At 43.9% G+C, this 18398-nt stretch overlaps 1 protein-coding gene across 33 annotated transcripts in view; it reads right to left on the bottom strand.

The window, feature by feature from the left end:
* JAKMIP3 (Janus kinase and microtubule interacting protein 3) overlaps positions 1 to 18398 on the bottom strand; it is a 55728-nt gene that overhangs the window by 10630 nt on the left and 26700 nt on the right. For 5 of the 33 annotated variants that reach the window (XM_071749728.1, XM_071749727.1, XM_071749729.1 and 2 more), the window contains 19 exons: positions 15148 to 15363; positions 13431 to 13550; positions 12842 to 12988; positions 12152 to 12283; positions 11835 to 11870; positions 11473 to 11532; positions 10136 to 10264; positions 9032 to 9160; positions 8602 to 8685; positions 7770 to 7832; positions 7325 to 7423; positions 6304 to 6402; positions 6160 to 6219; positions 5018 to 5083; positions 4520 to 4588; positions 4361 to 4438; positions 1658 to 1861; positions 1271 to 1336; positions 287 to 328 (listed from right to left, as the gene is read on the bottom strand). In XM_071749728.1, the coding sequence (XP_071605829.1) occupies positions 287 to 328; positions 1271 to 1336; positions 1658 to 1861; positions 4361 to 4438; positions 4520 to 4588; positions 5018 to 5083; positions 6160 to 6219; positions 6304 to 6402; positions 7325 to 7423; positions 7770 to 7832; positions 8602 to 8685; positions 9032 to 9160; positions 10136 to 10264; positions 11473 to 11532; positions 11835 to 11870; positions 12152 to 12283; positions 12842 to 12988; positions 13431 to 13550; positions 15148 to 15363 (1899 nt within the window). Of the gene's footprint in view, positions 1 to 286; positions 360 to 1270; positions 1337 to 1657; positions 1862 to 4360; positions 4439 to 4519; positions 4589 to 5017; positions 5084 to 6159; positions 6220 to 6303; positions 6403 to 7324; positions 7424 to 7769; positions 7833 to 8601; positions 8686 to 9031; positions 9161 to 10135; positions 10265 to 11472; positions 11533 to 11834; positions 11871 to 12151; positions 12284 to 12841; positions 12989 to 13430; positions 13551 to 15147; positions 15364 to 18398 lie in introns of all 33 variants that reach the window. The other 28 variants (XM_071749749.1, XM_071749748.1, XM_071749742.1 and 25 more) reach the window with 27 other exon arrangements.

Raw genomic sequence — 18398 nt, 5'->3', positions numbered from 1 at the left:
TGCTGGGAGGAACACACAGCTAAAATGATATGTCCCCCTCAAACCATTCTGGGTTTTTTAGCCAGCAGACAGGAAAAGCCTGGGAGCTGGACAAGTCAGTCCAGCTGGGAGCATGTCAGGAAGCTCAGTGGGTGGCAGGAGGAACAGTGGCTTTAGAGATTTCCATTTTGGGGTTACTGGGGGCAGCCAGACCTCCCTCCAGTACTGCTGAAGCCTGAGCAGCAAGGGAAAGGCTCTGGAGTTCCCAAGAAGAAGAGGGGAGACCAGAGGTGATCCCAGGGCTTACCTTTTGTGTGTGGCCTGAAGGACTATGACCAAAGAATGAAAGCTAAAGAGAAAAATAAAAACAAAAATAAAAACTGAAAAGGGGAGGGAGGAGAGGAAAAAATGGAAGAGAAGAAAGAAAATAAGAGTTTACAGTGTGTTTAGCTGAGAAATAAGCTGTGGTTACAGACAGAGTGCAACAAAACTCTCACTTGAAAGGAAACACAAAGTGTGAAGTGAGCTCCAGGGCTCAGCATCCCTTGGGCTGGGGAAAGGCATCTCCTGCCCCAGCCCAGCTCACTCACAGCCAAGGGCTCAGAAAAAGCAGGGAGGAAAAAAATCAGCTGAATTCTTCTGATACCTCAAAAAACCCCAAACCCACACTGCTTAAGGTTTGGGTTTAGCTTCATCTGAAAGTCCAGCTCAGTCCCTGTTGCACCTGAACAAGTTGTCCCATGGCAACTTGACTAGAAACAGATTATTTCAGATGAGGATGATTTTAGGGTAGAATTCAACAGTTATGGCTTGACCTGAGAAAGCTCGATGACCTTGATGGTGACAGTGACTGTGGTGGCTGCAGGTGAGGAGAGGAGCAGGAGCCCCCTGGTTCCCTCTGGGGAAGGCAGAGCTGGGGCAGCTGCACGTGCAGATGCTGGAGATGGGATGAGAAAATATCCCCAGCCCCTTTCCCAGAGCAAGGGGGACACCTCATCCCTCGGGCTCTCCATCGCTCCCTTCCCAGGACGGACAGACTCCCACATCCCTGCCCAGTCCTGGGTTCCAGACTTTACTTGAGGGTAACAGAAGGGAAGACTCAGTTTGAGCTGCCAGCCTTTCCTTCTCTGAGGGACTTATGCAAATGGCAGGATGGTTTCCTGGAGCACTCTCACATCAGCTCACTGCACTAACAAACACAAACTTCTTATAAGGTCGTTTTCTTAGCCAAGGTGAAATGAATATATGGTCATGTGCACATACAACAGCTGGTTCATCTGCATTACCTTACCTTTTCCTCTAACTCTTTTATTTGTCTTTTTTGGCCTTCAATTCTTTCTTCTAGCTCTTTAATTCTCTGTCAGATTTCAAATAAAAAAATATTTATTAACCAACTAAATAAAGATGTACCCGGAAGATGCATTAAGTTTGGAGATATAAACTGTATGTGCTGTGTTTAAAAAAAAAAAAAAATAATAAAATTGGGTTTTAATCTGCAGCTGAGTCCTCCGTGAGCGTCACTGCGTGTGACTGATTCACGAAATCGAAATTCCCTGTTTGCAGGGATTATCCGAGGTTCTAGTCCAGCTCTTTGAGCTGGTGCTCACAAGTTCATCACGTTTGCACCTGAGAGACCATCCCACCCCGAGTCTCCCGGTGTCTGTACCCCAGCTCCTACCTGCTGCGCGTGCTGGATGAGCTCCATCCTCTCCCGCAGGATTTGGGCGTCCCTCTCCCGGAGCTCGCTCATCACCTGACGCTTCCACTGCTCTACAGCAGTCTTCAGTTTCTCTTTCTCCTCTTCTGAAAGAAGTTCGGAAATTTTGGCTCCAGCTTCTTGCTGCAGGGCATCATAGAGCATGGCTTCTAATTCCAGAATTTGCTAATCAAAAACATATATAAGGCTGTCAGCTTGACCTGCTCTGGTCAGGTGAGGATGCTGTGAGGAACTGAGGGTCCTACCCTGGTAAGGCAAGGGGAGAGGCAGAGGGGCTGTGTGCTGAGCCCTGCCTACTCTGCCTCTCAAAAGCACAGAGGGGCCAGCTTCTCCCTTCTGGAGAAAAGGAAGAGAAGGAAAGGGGAAGGAGGAGAGGGGAACAAGAAGAAGGAGGAAAGAAGAATCAGAAGAAGGAGGGATTAATAAAAAACTCATTTTGTGAGTTACAGATATTGTTCAAATATATATATTTTCCATCTCTCAGTTCACCTTCCCCAGCTATTATGTAGGCAGCAGCAGAGGATACAGCACCAGTTCACACTCCTGCCAGAAACGAAGGACTCCTGGTTGTGTGCTTACAGCATTTTGTACTAACTAGCTTAAAATCCATCATGAAGCACTTCCAGCACTTCCCTTGGCAGAGCTGCCAGCTCCAAGAGGCTTTATGCTCAGGGAAAATGTATCTGGGCTCTGTTCCTGCAATCTCAGGTTGCAGAGCCCATCCTTCACTGCAGCAGAAAATGCTCCTCACACAGAGGGATGTGCCCTGCAGAGTTACTGAGCTGATGTAGGAGGTGTGTAGGAAATCTACTGCAATGTTTTCCCAAGGCTACCAAAGCCTGGTACCCTCCCAGGGCAGGTGATCTGGCCAGGCAATGTCTTCTGGTTCTAAGTCTAAGATGTATTCCTTCACGTGAGCCAAAAGCAAGACCAAAGCTTTTCCAGCAAATCTGGCACAGAGCAATAGGCCAACCAGCAATCAGTGGCACCTTTGCACACCCTCTCCAGAGCTGGTGGGGTTTTGCAGAGCCCTCCATGGCCTAAGGAGAATAGGACTGCAAATAGTGCAGCTTGAACCTCCAGACTGCCTGTTTGAAATTGCCATTGATGTCTGTTGTGATAATGCAGCTCAAATGAAAATTGTCAAGTTTTTCCACCTGAGGCTGCTGCCTTTCAGTTATCTTACTATGTCTGAGCAGAGTCAGGACAGAAGAATACATTTACAAGAACATTAACAGCATGGCAGGAGTTTTGGATACTGATGATAACTGAAAGATTCAAGCCAGATCTCAGAAGATGCTGCTTTCACTTGTAAAAATAATGCCAACATTCTTTCTGACTGCCACAGTCTCAACAGAATGCTGCCATTTGACACATGGATTTCTCTTGGGCTCCTGACAATATAACAAGATAACAAATAACAATACCAAAGCCTTTATCCCTCTCTGATTCTATTGATCTGTGCAGAAGGAAGAGCATGGGGAAATTCAGTCTCCAGAGCAGCACCAATGTCAGGAGATTCTGTGTGAGCCAAGTGCTTCTCAGAGCAAAATCCCCCCCCAGCAACCAAAGGGAATGAAAACCGTGCAAAAAGCTTTGTGGTTACAGCTGGTAATCTTGTTGGCTGCCCTGGTGAGGGAAGATTAGCAGCTCCTCATCTCACGGGGCACAAAGGAAGCATGGCAGTGAAACAAATTAAACAAATCGAAAAAGCTTTTTGCCTCTCAAAATTTTGGGCAGAGAAAAGCTCTTCTGCTGTTGTCAGGATGTGTCTGTGCCCCAGAGTAGAGGCTGTGGCTTTGCTGGGGGAACACTGGGGTGATGCCTCTAAAGAACCCCAGACTGCTGCTCAGAGCAGCTCAGGGCTGCTGGAGACAATCTGCCAGGTCAGGGGGCTGGGGAACTTTCCAGGATTTCCACTGTGCAGAGTCCTTGGTTCCAGGTACAGCTCAGCTTTTGGCAAATCAGTCTGAAAATCATCTTTCCAGGAGAAAGTGTTCTGGGTCAAAGCTCCCCCAAGTGGTGTGAGTTGCCAACAGGTAACAGGTACCCAGAAAAAGAGGCAGAAACACTCCTTGCTTCTCCCCAGGTGTAACTGTGCTTGAGATGCAAACTGAAAGAATGAGATAAAGCAATACCAAACCCACCCATTTCTGCCTATTGTGAGAAGAGACCGAATTTCTCTCTAAGGGAAATAAGACAGCTGATGACTGAAGAGATTGCTGGAATGGCTTGGGAGCAGCTAATGATGAACCTGACCTAAAATCAGTCTCATTTCAAATCTACAGAATCACATAATGGATTACAGAGGCTGTAATCTAAGATGTAAGGAAACGTCTCTGTCAGAATCTCTTTTTTGGAAGGAAATGTACTGAAAATGTAATTTTCTTGCCAGTTTTATTTATCTAAACCTCTGCTAAATTACATTTTGTGTTTATTAAACCAATATTGATGTCCTAATACTGCAAGGACTGTGCCAACAGAAGGAACTCCATCCCTAGGGGCCTTCCTGTTCTCTCAGGGTATAAAGGTTTTGTTTAAAATTCAGCCTCCTTACTCCTCAGGCCCCCCAGCAGTACTGTCCCAGGCAGAGCATTTGTTCATGGAGGACACAACACCAGCCAAGTGACCCAAGATGTTGTAATTCAGACTGACTTTCCTCACCTTGTGAGCTTTGTCCAAGGATTGTTTCCTGAAGTCCAGCTCATCATCCAGGTATCCCTTCTGCTTGCTGAAGAGTGCCTGGGGAGCAGGGCAGAGGTGGTCAGTGCCAGGCTCCATCCCAAGGCTCCCCCCGTGGATCCTCCCCCTGTCCCCCTGTACCTTCTCATTCTCCAGGTCCAGCATCTTCTGCTGCAGAGCAGACTCTGTCACCTCGATCTGCTGGAGCCACTGTGCAGAAAAACAGGAACAGAGAGGGTGCTGAGGAGCAGCAGCCACCAGCTGGCACTGCAAGCACTTATTTAAAATTGACAAATAAAAGAAGCAAAACTGACTGTACTACTACTTTTTTTTTTTTTCTTTTCTTTCATACACATTGGTGATGGAAAAAGAATTATGTCAAAGCCTAGCCCTTTATCTTCTAACACAATTTTTCTAACTAAATTACATTTTAAAATAAGCTATGGGTGTCTCTATTGCCTGAATGTTACCTTAACTCTGTCAATAACCAGTTCAAGTGTAATTCTACATTAAAAAAAGTCCAGGCGTTTCGCTATTAAACTGTAATTTACATCACCAATATGTTCTGGTGAGCTGTTCTGAGAGGACCAGATGCTGTCACAACGAGCATTTACTGAGGAGTGATGCAGCTGTTATTACCTTTTCAGCCAGGGTGAGAACTGTCCTTGCTTGTATGACCACTACTTGCTCTTCATTGGTGAGATTCTGCACCAAAAGCAGAATATAATTACAACAAATCCCAGTGTCTTGTTATTAATCCACTACTTGGGCCACTGCTGTATTAAATAAATATGAAATTAAATATGTTCAAGGAACAATAAACTAAGGCAAAGAAAATCAGTATTCTAATGAAACATTATTGTAAAAACAACTGTAACTATTCATGCTGAATTTTTATTGTACATACAGTTAATTCTTCTAAAATTGTCACATTTACCCCCCAAAAAGGTGACACTGGACCTACTTTTACCCACGAGGGAATAAACACAGTTACACAAGACAAGATCAAGCTCAGCACAATGCACCATTGAGTAAAGAGATGCAGCCTTAAGCCCTTACATTCATGATGTGCACAGCAACTTAATATACAAGCCTTATTTTGCACAGCCAAGTCAATATTTATTAAGATGTTGGCTAATCAATCTGAATTTAGTATGTTTTTTGAAAAAAAAAATGCTAAATGCATTTAACAAGGAAAAAAAAAAAGTTATAACAAGGGTCTGTAGTTATCCACAGCAGCTGAGGGCTCTGCTGGTAACGTGGAAGACCAGGAAAAAAAAAAAATCTACAAGGGCATAGATATCTTCTGTATACTCTGCCATTTGCTAAAGGAGAAACACTTCCAAAAATGTCTTAGTATTTGTTTCTTCTGTGTCTGCTGCTGTTGTGATTTTCTGTTTAGTCTCCTGGCTGCTGCTGAAGGTTTATGGGTTATTAGACACAATTAAAGTACACAGCTGCTGAAATGCAAAAGCAAAGGAAGTGCAGAGTAAGCAAATAAACAAACCATGTGTGAACAGTGACCAGGAAAAAAACACAGTTTCAAAATATTTTGCAAATCATTAAAATTGTGAAAGCAATGGGTGACACCAAGATCCCCTGTGACACTGCTCAGCAGGACAGCAGCAGAATCTTAAAAAGCCAGAAAATGCTCAGCTCGTAGCCCACTGCTCTGACCACATGGAGGGGGGGCTGTGCAGCAGCAAACCAAGAAGGCTTTGCTAGCTTAGCACGAGGACAGATATGTACCAAAGCATGCACAATTTATTAAAGGAACATACACTTACGGCGTTATCCCCTAAAATGTCCAATTTCTTCATCAGCTCCGCTACTACTATGTCCTAACAAGAGAGAAATGGGAAACCAGGAGTCAGAACAGAGCAGCTGACTTCACTTAAGGGAAGTAGGAAAGGAGAATCCCTTACTGTTACACCTTCTGCCTCGCAGTAGACTTGCAGGGGGCTTTTCCCCTCTGTGAAAGGCCCGTGGTGGAAGTTGATGGCAGGGGATCGCCTTTCCCTCTCCTGAAATGAGAGGAATTGCTTGGTTACCACTCAGCTGTGCCACAAGCAGACACTTCAACAACTTGGTAAATATGGTATGGCAAAGGCTCACTCCAACCGAGCAGGTTGCAAAGCAGTGTCTTTGCTGTGTGTGGCTTTATTTTGGGTGCACAGAAACCTGTCCTGCCCCTGTGGCATTGGCACCCACAGCCAGGAGCCTTTTCCCTGTGCCTTTGGGAGGGTGCTCAGGGCTGCTCAGGCCCCCACCCCACTGCAAAGCAGGGCAGGCACACCTAGAACAGATCTAATGTTCTCCCACCATGCTTTTTCATCCAGCACCAATCGTGACCCCTTAGCTATTATTTTGCCTACATATTTTTTAACAAAGCTGTACACTTAGTATAATATAAATACCATTTACATTTTTCTGGGAAGTGGTTGCTCTGGTAATCTCTCTTTGAAGAATTCAGAAAACAGTTTCCAAGTACTAATAGACTCTATTTATATAGCTAAGGATGCAGAAAACAAGAGGGACAGGGGATTAAACAGTGGTCTGGCCATCTTGTTCCTTCTCTGCAGGTTCAGCAAGAGCTGAAACAGCCATGACTTTTGGCAATGAAATAAAATTTCCTTTTTCTTTTTCATTCCCACATATGATCTGTTCTGGTTCTCTCTTTGCATTTTCAGAACAGATGGAGTGTAGTAAAACATGTATCTAGATCATGAACCAATCTTCTGGATCTTAAAACAACTGAAGCACTATGGGACCATCACTGATCCCTGTGTGCTTGGTTTTCATTTTTGTTTCCTATTAGCACCCTGTACCAAACCTTTTGGTCTCATCCAGTGCAGTGTTAGGGCTTTAGGGTGAATATAGGGGAATTCCCAATGCTCAAGCAAACCAGGGAGGTATTGCAGGACCATGCCTGCAGTAAGTGCTCACTTCAAGCTCCAAGATCCTGAACTCCAGGAGCTCGTTTTGATCCTTTGCATCCTGGACATCATGTTTCAAACGAGCTTCCTCAGCTTCCATTTGTTTTATCTGCAAAACAAACCAGCACATTAGCCCTGCTTGTGAACATCACTGCCAGGGGTGCAGAGAGTTCTGAGGGTCCCAACCCAGCCCCTGGGGTCAGCACAAGTGGGGACCACTGCAGCTGTGCTGGGGGAAGCCAGGGCTTTCCCCCACAAGCACGACATCACACTGGGACTTTTTATGGGACAATAGGGAGTGCCAGAAAACCACGTTCTGGCAGGTTTCTAAGGATCTTGTTATTAATACACAAGTTATCTCAAGTGAAGCTGTGTGAGAGATTAAAATCTTGCACCTTCTGCCTTCTTTAAGCTACAAATATTATTTGAATAATACAAACAGAAACATTGAACACCTTTTCTACCAGTTCTTGATTTCTTCGATACAAGGCTTGCTTCTCCTCAATCCACTTCATGTCCTTGAAAAACAAATGACCATTATTGTAGGTGAAACTGGCAAGGCTTAGGACAAACACAGTAGCAAATATTTCATTAGATCACACATCTGGCGAAGAGGGACAGAATAATATTGCATATGAAATAGTAATTCTGTTATTTCCTACGATACGAAAGCTCACTGCCTGCATCTTATTTTAGTGGTCTGTAGTATACAGATGGAATAGAAACACTCCACTGATTAAAAGGCCACTTGCAAATAAAAGATTGATTGCATTAAAAGTGGTATTCCTAGCTGTAGAGCTACTATTAAACTTCAGTTATGCCAAATGCAATTTAGATATTTCTGAACACTAGAAAAAATGAACCTCACATTGATAATAATTTCTGAGTTTGACAGATATATGACAGCCACAATCCCCAAAACAGTAAGCTATCAGTAAGCTTTATCAGTAAGCTACACAATAACAAGAGGCAAGGCTGGAAAGGTAAGGCTCACATGATTTAGTATTTTTTAAATGAAATAGTTGCTTTACCAGGTGCTGATTTCACTGGTGGGGACTCAGGGCTGATGTTTGAGATACTGACACATGTCCATGTGGACAGTGGGGTTTTCAAAGCCTGTGTGTGCCTGACTCTCCATGAAACCAACTGGACCACATGCATTAACTGCTCCCTTTGGAACCAATTAGCATGTTTATTGAAACAGTACTCATCAGGTTGCACCAGTGACTCCTGGGTGAGGGGTGCAGCAGTGATGGGGGCTGTGCAGGGTGGGCACTGCAGGATTACCTGCCCCTGCTCTGCAAGAGCCTTCTCCAGGTCTTCTATCTGAGCCTGAGACCGGTGTATTTCTGCTTGCAGCTGCTCACGTGTCTGCAGGATACAGAGGGAAGGGAAAAAAAATAATAAACCAAACTTCCTTTAAAAGAGAAAAGCTTGGATGGGCACAGAAAATACTTGAAATATCAAATAACTTTAGCAGTTATTTTAAAAATTTCTTTGGCAAAATAAATTTGTAAGGTTGGCTAGAGTCAGAGACCCCCAGTCTCCCTCTGGAGCCAACCCAGCCCAGTCCCCTGCCCCTCTCCCCCAGCCCCAGCATCCTGGAGGCACTGGCTGGACCCATCTTAGTTTGAGAACACTCTGGCCAAGCACAATTGGACACCCACACCCCCCCAGCTACAATCCTTTATTTGCAGGTAATATAAGCCATTTAGACCTTAACTTCTCGTTCTGCATCCAATGTTCCTCCGACCTGTTCCTGCAACAGTGCGTACGCTCGCTGCAGAGCCTGGTACTCCATGGTCAGCTGCCGGAACCGCAGCTCTGTCTCCTCCTTGGCCATGCCCTGGGGTTAAAAACAAACATGCATTGCACTGGGGCTTTTTCTGCAATTAAAGTAAAAGGAAAAAAAAAAAAAATTGTGAGAGCAGATTATGTTTGGTTTCTCTAAAAAGTGCCGAAATGTCTTACTTTCAAAATGCAATTTGGGAAGCGCAGTACTCAGGACTTTGTTTATGTGCCCTCAGAGTTCCTCTCTTTTTTTTTTTTCCTTAAAACATCTCTCACATACACTTATGTCAATATAGTGGAATACAGGGAAAAAAAACCCAAACCCAAAACATTCCTCCCTTGGGAAGATAAAAACTCACCATCCGTATGACTGAATCCTTTCATTGCTGTGATAGGCAAAGGCATTGCATTTAAAGGTGAAAGTACAACTTTATTGAAACAACAAAAGGTTTCAAATCTGAAGAATAAGCCAAGTCTGACAGTCTCACTCAATTTTTAAAACACTAATCTAGAGTTAATACTTGTAGAAATGGTGACATCAACATGAAAAGAACCCTTCATCTTCTTCACTCTCCTTACAACATGCAGCACTGAATGCCTTCATGTCAGGTTGACCAAAATTCAACATGAAATGAAATTACCCTGCTGGCTGCATGCACAAACTCCATTCTGTCTGAACAGGGAAAAAAGTATCAATACAGGAATGAAAAATAAATAGGCTCATACATGTAAAAATACATTCAGTTTTCCTGCAGTGCAGCACACACCCGGTAACCAGTCATGCATCTTTTATGATGGATATAAGAATTCCTTAGGTTCCCTTTAAATGTATCTAGTTACAGCCCATGAAAGAGGTGAAATAGCAGATAAGACCTGAGATCCACAGATTTTAGCCAGCACACACAGTATTAAATTTAACTAAAGTTTTAAATTTTCTGGGCAGAGGTGACAGATGAACGATAGAGCAGACCAGCAATTTAATTACTATTAGCACAGTTTCAAAATAGAAGGATATATTTTTGCCAAATACCTCTTCCAAGTCATCTTCAGGAGTGCAAGGGGTCTGGTCTGTCCGGTCAGTTTGGTAGGAGACAGAGGAACCATCAGACTCCAAGGAAGCTTCTTCATCGTAGCCAAAAAACGTCTCCACAACCGGCTTCTGGCAGAGAGAGGGCATCAGGGACCACTGCCTGCACCACACCAGGGACTTTGGACATAGGGATCTACTCTATCACCCCATGACAGAGCTCTAGCAAGAGCTGAAACTACTCAAATCACTGCTCTGCCTTATTTTAGTTCCCAACCTCACAGCCCCTGCCTTTCTTCAATGTATTTTCCTGCAAGTGTCTCTAGCTCAGGCAGAGCATCCTTTACTCCCTGTGCATTGAAATACCTTTGCTAACCCATCACCACTATGTCCCTTCTGTCTCTGCCACAACTGTCACAGGAAAAGTAATCTTTTCAAGAAATATTCTACTTGAAAATTTGAAGTCAAGCACCACATCAATGTTCTTGCAGTTTGAAGAAATCCAGTTCCCTGCTCAAAGCTGTACTGGGTTTAAAAAAAATGAGGGCAGCAGGGATAATGAAAGAGTTACTGTTAAATGCCTGAAAGGCAAAGGTGACATTTCAAGCATCATTCTAAAGAAAGTTTTAATTGTTGAATTACAGAAACATTTCTAGTTTAGGCTGTTTTCAATCTGCAGTGGATCACTCGGGAAGGAGACAGAGCTGTCTCTCTCGGAAGGTCTGGCTGCCATTCGCAGGATGAAGGGAGTTAAGGAGTGTTCTCACATCGACTGCAATTTGTTATTTATAGATTCATTAGCTCCAGTGCCACCTTAATACTTCATGTGTGGCAGACAGCTTGCTCTCAGGGCCCTGACATTGCAGGTTACAATGTCGTTACAGTGTTAATATTTATATCAACATCCTGCCAAGCCTTCATTAACTAACATTTTCTTTTTCCCTGAGCTCTAACCCTTGCTCCTTGTAACCAGCAGTTTTTGCATGTTACTAAACTCCATAATGAATTATTTACAGCCTACATGTGTTTTCCAGCAGTGCCGCTAAAAGACCATTTCAAGATGTGTTAATTCATAAAATGCTTCTCGTGTCTTCAGACAATCACACACCACTCAAGTCCCACAGGCTCACTGGGACACACACCTGCACTGCCCCATCTTTCCTCAACATCCCAACACAGCCCGGGAATGTCCCTGCACTACATGACCCAAATTCAGGATTAGGACCCATCTGTAGACCCTGGAGGAGAACATTCCCCTGTGCATGGCTCCAAGGTGCTCAGAGCATCCCAGGGAAACCAGCAGGCCCATCACCATGTCACCAGACAAGGGATTTTTTTACCTTAGGAATTCTTGCCATTTTTTTCCTTTGTTTCCTAAATCTTAACAGCTTATCTCGTTCCTGAAAGAAGCAGAAATAGATGTTAGCTGTTTCCAGAGACCTGTTAGTTTAATTTATTTCAGCACTGGTAGTCACTGGGCAATCAAGCAGCAGTCCTGTCAATGCTGGCCACTGCCCCAAAATGAAACAGCCCTTGGTTTGAGACAGCCTTTGATAACATCTACACTGAGCAAAACGCTGAGGTAGCTTGCTGTCTGACATGAGTTGGCAAGTGATAATAGATTTTATTATCTCCTCTATGCCTTTCCTGAAGAGGAATTTAAAGCTTACAAAGGCGAGGATGAAGTTAACCACATTCTTACCATGACATTCTTCACGTAGCCAGCAGTTTCCAGGGTCTAACAAAAAAGAATGAAATAATGCCAATAAACATATAAACATTAAAAAAGAAAAGTTATTTTCTTGAGGAGTATTATGATTTCAGCATCTGCTCTTTCCAAGGACTGAGCTTCTGCTTTTTCCAAATCCTATACCACAGATTACCTATATTTCATTCAGTCCCTCCCAATCACAGCAATGCCTGCTGTGTCCCCTGGTGCAGGCTGTGCCTCTCAGCTCCCAGCACCCCAGCACCCCTTGTTTAGGCTCCTTGGCAGGAGACCAGCAAGTTGCACCTCACCTTGGAGAGCTCATCAATGAGGTTTTGCTGGTCCATCACTTGCATTCTCAGGAAATCAACTTCTCTTTCTTCCTGGCTGTGGTCAAGGTCATTTAAAGAGCTTGGTCTCCTTATTGTTCCAGCCCTTTGCCTCTGAAAGAAACCCAGAGAAGGGCAGAAGAGGAAATGCTCAGAAGGCTTTTCCAAAGGGCACCCCACAACCCTTCCAGCAAGGGGTGTGTCAGCCCTCATGGCTCCTCTCATTCCTTTTCATCTGCAGCACCACGGGGTGACCTCAGTCCCCCTGAATTCCTGCAGTGCCACAGCTGCTTGCTGCCAGCTGCTGCCCACTAACAATATCCAGCTAGGAAAAGGGAAGGGTCACAAACGCTGATTTCCCAAGGGTTATGGGGTGGCTCTGGTACAAAGCCCAGGGTGAAGTGGGGTGATTTCTGCTCACGTGGGCTGAGCAGTCTCCTGATTAAATGTGCAAAGCTCACATTCTCTCTTTTCTTCAGAACTGTTTCTTTTAAAACTAAAACATTTTATATGAAACGAAACATGTTCAGCCCCCAAGCCACTCTGTAGCACACCACAGACACCTCGGCAAGCACTGGAAAGGGGCAAGTTTCCTGTAGAACTTGCAACTTTGTGATGATGCCTGACATCCCCGTCAGCACTGAGTTACACATGGAGCACACAGACACTTACCATTGCTAAATTTTCTTGTGTTACAAATTTTAGTTTATTTTCCATTCGACGTAATGCATGTGACAGTTCCTCATTCTTTCTACTAAGGCGTTTATTTTTGTCCAAAATGGGCTTATACTGACTTTCAGCTTCTCTAAGACGTTTTAACTGGAAGATAAAGAGAGAATTAACACTTCCACAGCGTTTGTTTTTCATCACATATATTAATAACTTTCTTTAGCTGTCACACTAGCAGTATGCTCTCCTAATGTAAAGGAGAACCGATTGAAAACTCTCGATATTTTCCACTGGGCAGGAGATCATTTCTCCTCCATGAGGTATTAAATCTTTGCAACGCGTGTACCATGTGGGGAATGCATTTATTTTTAAAATAAATTAAAACAACTCTGCTAATGCTATCTGAGGGATTCATTGTTACCTAAGCAAAGGTGAGTGTGACGTGGCACAGCACCCAACACCGCAAGTGTGCAAGGAGGAGCCAGCCAGACCCACAGTGATTCCCAAAGGGCACAAGGGAGAACATCTGGATGTTCCGGGGGCACGGCAGGGCCCGAGCAGTGTGCTCAGACACTGACACAGCTGCACTCACCAGCTCGTTCCTCTCCTCTGAGAGCAGAGCATTCCTGTCCTCCAGCTTCCTGATGATGCCACTCAGCTCCGCGATTTTCAGCTGGAAACGCCGGGCATCCTTTTCATCCAACTGCTGTTCCTAAAACAAAGATCAACTGCAAATAACTGCTCGTAAGTGTACATCAGTATTTTTTCCCCCAGGTTCAAAATTTTCTTGTCCCAAATAAAAAAAATTTCAAAACATTTTATATGGCAGAGTGTTACCTACATCACCTCACTGACCACTGAAAGCTGCAGGGTGAGACCAATGGAAAGCTTGGAGTGGAAATGTAACAAAGTATGCAAATGCAGAAGTATGTATATGCAAATAACATAGTCACAAATGGTGAACTTGGAAACAGAAAACATAAAAAAATAAACAAAGGCAATGTTTCCAATGGATGCCACTGTTGAACTGAGTGCTTCAGACACACCACCCACTCTGAGGACTTTGTCATAAGAAAATTATGTTAAAAATACTGAAGTACAAATGGGGTAAATCCATGCAATTATACCATTGCATAAGCTATTCCTCTGTAAAACTGTGGCCCTCACTAGGTTCTAATGGGCCACTTGTAAAGCCATAATGGTAGCACTTGATCTGTGTGAAAATGCTTAAATCAAATTATAAATTAATAGAAGTATAGGCAGACGTTCTCTGGCAGAGTTGGAGAGAAGTTACATCTATTTACAAATGTGACACACTTTTCCCCTTTCTCTAGGACTCACTCTGCTGTTTGGCAGAAGCCAAGTACAAATCAAAACAAGCAAATTAGTGTCCCTAGTGCTGGTGGCACTTTTGGGAGGTCTAGGGTTCCTCATTCAACAGGTGCAGGAGAGGCTTGGGAAAATAATAAAATAGATTGGCTTGCTGATGTACAAGTATTTACATTTCTACTGAGTAAATTAAGGCTGTTGCAAAAGCAATCTTGATGAGAAACAGCAAGGACAGAAATTTGCATATGTCAGTTAACAGAGGGGTTTTCAATATTAGCAAATTAAGGCTAAAGTAGAAAGGTGCCACAGTCATCTTACAAAAGCCACCGTGAGAGGGTGACTAAAATGTCATGTTCTGGACATTGCATTGTGGAAAAGAAACAGGAGAGAGTAGGTTAGCAGGCATTGGATTAATTTCCTGGTCTGCTGAAAGCAAAAGCACTGGGTAGCAGCAGAACCCCCAGGCTGGCAGAGGGAACCTGGGATTCTGCAGGGCTTCCTGTGCACCAGTTACCTTCCCCATCTCCCTCTGTAAACTGGCCTTGCACATCTGCTCACGAGGTATGCTGTCAGCAGTTCAGAAAGAGAGCACACATACATGACTTGGTTAGAAATGCATTTGCATCATTTGTTGGCAAGTGTGTCAGGCTGTCAAAACTAAGGCAGGTGGCAGGAGCATGGTACAGTGAGGGAAAGGAAGAGAGAAAAAGAACAGAAAAAATTCACTCTTCTAAGAAAAACCAAACCAAACAAACCAGAAAATAAAATGACAAAACAAGCAAAAGCTCTCCCATAACAAGGTTTGAATCTCGGAAGTCGGGCTGACAAACGAGCAAAAGAGAGGGGTGAGGCAGAGTCCCCCCCCTCAGGGCTATGGGAAAGCTGTTGCTCCAGGATGCACTCATCAAGATTCTGTCACTTTGTGCCATTTTGTGAGTCTCTGCTCGTTTCTGTAGGTGAAACCACGTGGAAGTGCTTACGGGGCTTCCCGAATGATCTGAAGCGTCTCCTGCACCACTTGCATAAGGAAGTTCCCGCTTGGGGCTGCTCAGATGCCGGTCAGAATCTTTGATCTGGGAAAGTTGTTCATCTAAAGCCTCCTTTTGGAGCTGCAGTCTCTGAGCATGCCCGGCTTGAACCCCTAACTCTCTCTCCAGCACGAAGACTGCTCTGTCTTTAAATTTAATCTCCTCCATCTACAAGGAGAACAGAACACAGTCACACAGGCAGGCAGCGGCTGGACAACAACAGCATCGACCGACCCCACCAGGGCCAGGGGACAGCCACAGGGACCCCAGAGTACAGCAACACCTCCTGGCAAACACAGCAGCAGTGAATGTTTGACAGCAAACACACAAACCCAACCCCGTAACCAACTCATGGAGAGTTCTCTCCTACTGGGGACCATCCAGAAGAAAATCTCTTCGCAGCAAGAATTTTTTTGGCTGAAATGGTTGGGAAATAACCCATGTTCTTAGTACCATTTCAGAATATCTTTTTAAAAAATTGAAATCTAATACTCATATCTGGATTAGTTCACTTAGACACTTCAATTAGTTTGTAGAATTTTGCTTGATGTCATGTTTTGAAAATCTCGAATAACAACTTTAAAAGAAAAACACTAAAAACTAAATATCCCTTTAAATTTCAAAATATAGAAGGTACGTGAATTTTTAAAAGTCTTTTTCCAGGAGCCCCCCATGGGAGAAATTTGTTCAATTGGTCCTTTTCCATGAAAAGTTTTGCTTATGCACAATAAACATTATGCAGAGTAATTAAGTATTTAAGTGACAAACGTGCAGCTCTCTCTACTTCTCCTCACCCGTGCTGCTCTTGCCGACTTGAGAGCTGTGCCCATTGCCATGGGGTCAGGTCTTGAGTTTTCAGGTGCCCCAGGAATATTTTCTGAGGGAAATATCCCTCAGATTTTTTCCAGACCCTGATACAGAATTGCAGGCTCCCTCTCTGTGGGGCTGAGCCACAAGGATGGGCTCTGCTCTGCCTCACCAGGAAAAATTACTGAGTCCTGCCCAGAGCCTTCAGATGTGCCTGGGAGGATGCCCTGCAGCAGGACCTCAGGCTCTTCCCAGCTGGATTGCATACAGATCCATTATACATGGATATAAAGCATTAATTACCCTCACACACCACAGGGCTGCCAAATGTGCTTACAGACAAATGGATTCTATGGAACAGAAGAAATCAGATACATCCCCTGAAAGGTCTGTTCATCCAGTACCAAATGAGAGCAAAAATTTTTGGCATAAGTTTTTGACACTCTAGACATTTAATTTAAATAGTGATATTTTTTTTAATGACCTGATTGAAATAAGAACATTCTGGCTTTTAAGAACTGCATTCGATATTTTTAATTCTGAGTTTTGCCTGTAAACCTGGAAAAAAATTACATAGTGAATAAAAAGATGACTGAAAGTTCTTTGTTTCCAATATCTGAAAAAACAGCCCAGTCAGGGAACAAGCAAGTGGTGGCAGTTTACAGAAACCCAAAAGCAATGGGAATGACTTCAGAGAGGGGTCCTTGGGGGGTACAAGGGCTACAAACCCAGAGAGATCCCACACCACTCCTAGGGGAGAGCCAGACTGCCAAAAGACAACACAGGATGACTCACAAATACCTGCGTGGAAACTGTGTTTCAAGGTCACACAAAATTCAGAGTCTTTTAGCAAAATAGAGTAAACCAAATGTACTTAGGGTGCTACTTCATTAAAGGTCCTTTCATCAATTTCCATTAAGGCAACAGTCTACTAACTTTGAATAAAACAAAAAGATGTCCCCTGAAGTCCTTCTAAATACCTAATCAGGTAAAACTCTAAATGGATGTGCAGATGAAAAGGTAACACATCATCAAATGATGATTTGTTTGAAATAAGCAGGGTACAGGGTAGCTGATCCCCAGCTGCATGAAAACAAAGACATAGTACAACATAGGGAACACTTTAAATTAGGAGGAACAAAGAAACTGGTGAGAACACGAAACATTTCACAGAACTTCACTGATGTGAGTGCTTTGCAGGGAAAATCCTACACATAATCTTCATAAGCAGTAAAAGAAACATCAGTGTCCAGGTTTCCCTTCATATGATTAAATTCACATCTATGAAACATGCATCAGTTTGACCTCCAGGACTGGACAGAAATGTTGCAGAAACAGTACAAATAAAAGGAAACATTTCACTGAAAAGCAATATTTAGCACATTTCTTGATAGCAGAAGGAACACTGAGAAAAGGTAAAGACAAGAAACAAGGTGGAACTCACTGGCAGAGGTGTGGGTCCCCAGGCTGCCCCATCCTGCAGAACATGGGGAAATCCTCCCCTCCTCTCCCGGGCTCTGGTGGGCTCCAACACGGGGAGCACCCACCCTACCCCACCAAATCCAACCCAACCCCATCCCCATCCCACCCAGTGCTGCACCTCTTCCCACTGCAGTTCCAGCCAGCTGCCTCCCCCCGGGATGAATATTTATGGAGGAATGCTAACTAATAACCAGCCTGGGAGCCCAGCTGAGGCTGATTATACAAACAGGATCCCATGCAAAGTTAAATTTGTTATTCCCTCCTTGAGCTGCCCCAGTGCAATCCTGAGCAGGGCCTGATGCTCAGATGGGTTTAAACCTGATGGTTCTTTTAAAAGGTATTATTCAAAAGGCATTATTTGCATTATCACTGTAACGCCAGGTTCTCTGGTTGGGAAATTTCTCTGCCAGGAGGAGCAATGCAGGATCAATCACAGGATGCTTTGGATCCTAAAGCTCATCCAGTTCCAACCCCCCCACCACAGGCAGGGACACCTCCCACCAGACCAGGTTGCCCCAAGCCCCATCCAAACCTGTCCTGGAACGCTGCCAGCGAGGGGAACAACTTCTCTGCTGTATAACTTTAAACATACAACAAAATCCTTCAGTAGTCCAAGTTTAGTGGAATAATACTGTTGTGAATCAGGTTAAACCCGCAAATGATTCAAATAAATAAATCAATCCACAATTGCAAGAAGCTATTCACCTTGAATAATTTGTCTGCCTTTCAGTGTAGGGTGACTGCTGAGACACCTCTATAATACCAAACATGGTAATTTCCCACCATATAAGGGAATGAAAAGGAGAAAGCTAAATCAATCACCAATAACATGAATATTTAAAAAGTCAGCTTCCTACACTTTTCATCTGACACTGTCCTTTAAATCAGACACATTCACTAATTTGCCACTGTCT

The sequence above is a fragment of the Heliangelus exortis genome, chromosome 7 (assembly GCF_036169615.1).
Source record: "Heliangelus exortis chromosome 7, bHelExo1.hap1, whole genome shotgun sequence".
Lineage (NCBI taxonomy): Eukaryota > Metazoa > Chordata > Aves > Apodiformes > Trochilidae > Heliangelus > Heliangelus exortis.
The sequence above is the reverse complement of the archived record's forward strand: the minus strand, read 5'-3'. Positions and strand labels throughout refer to the sequence as shown.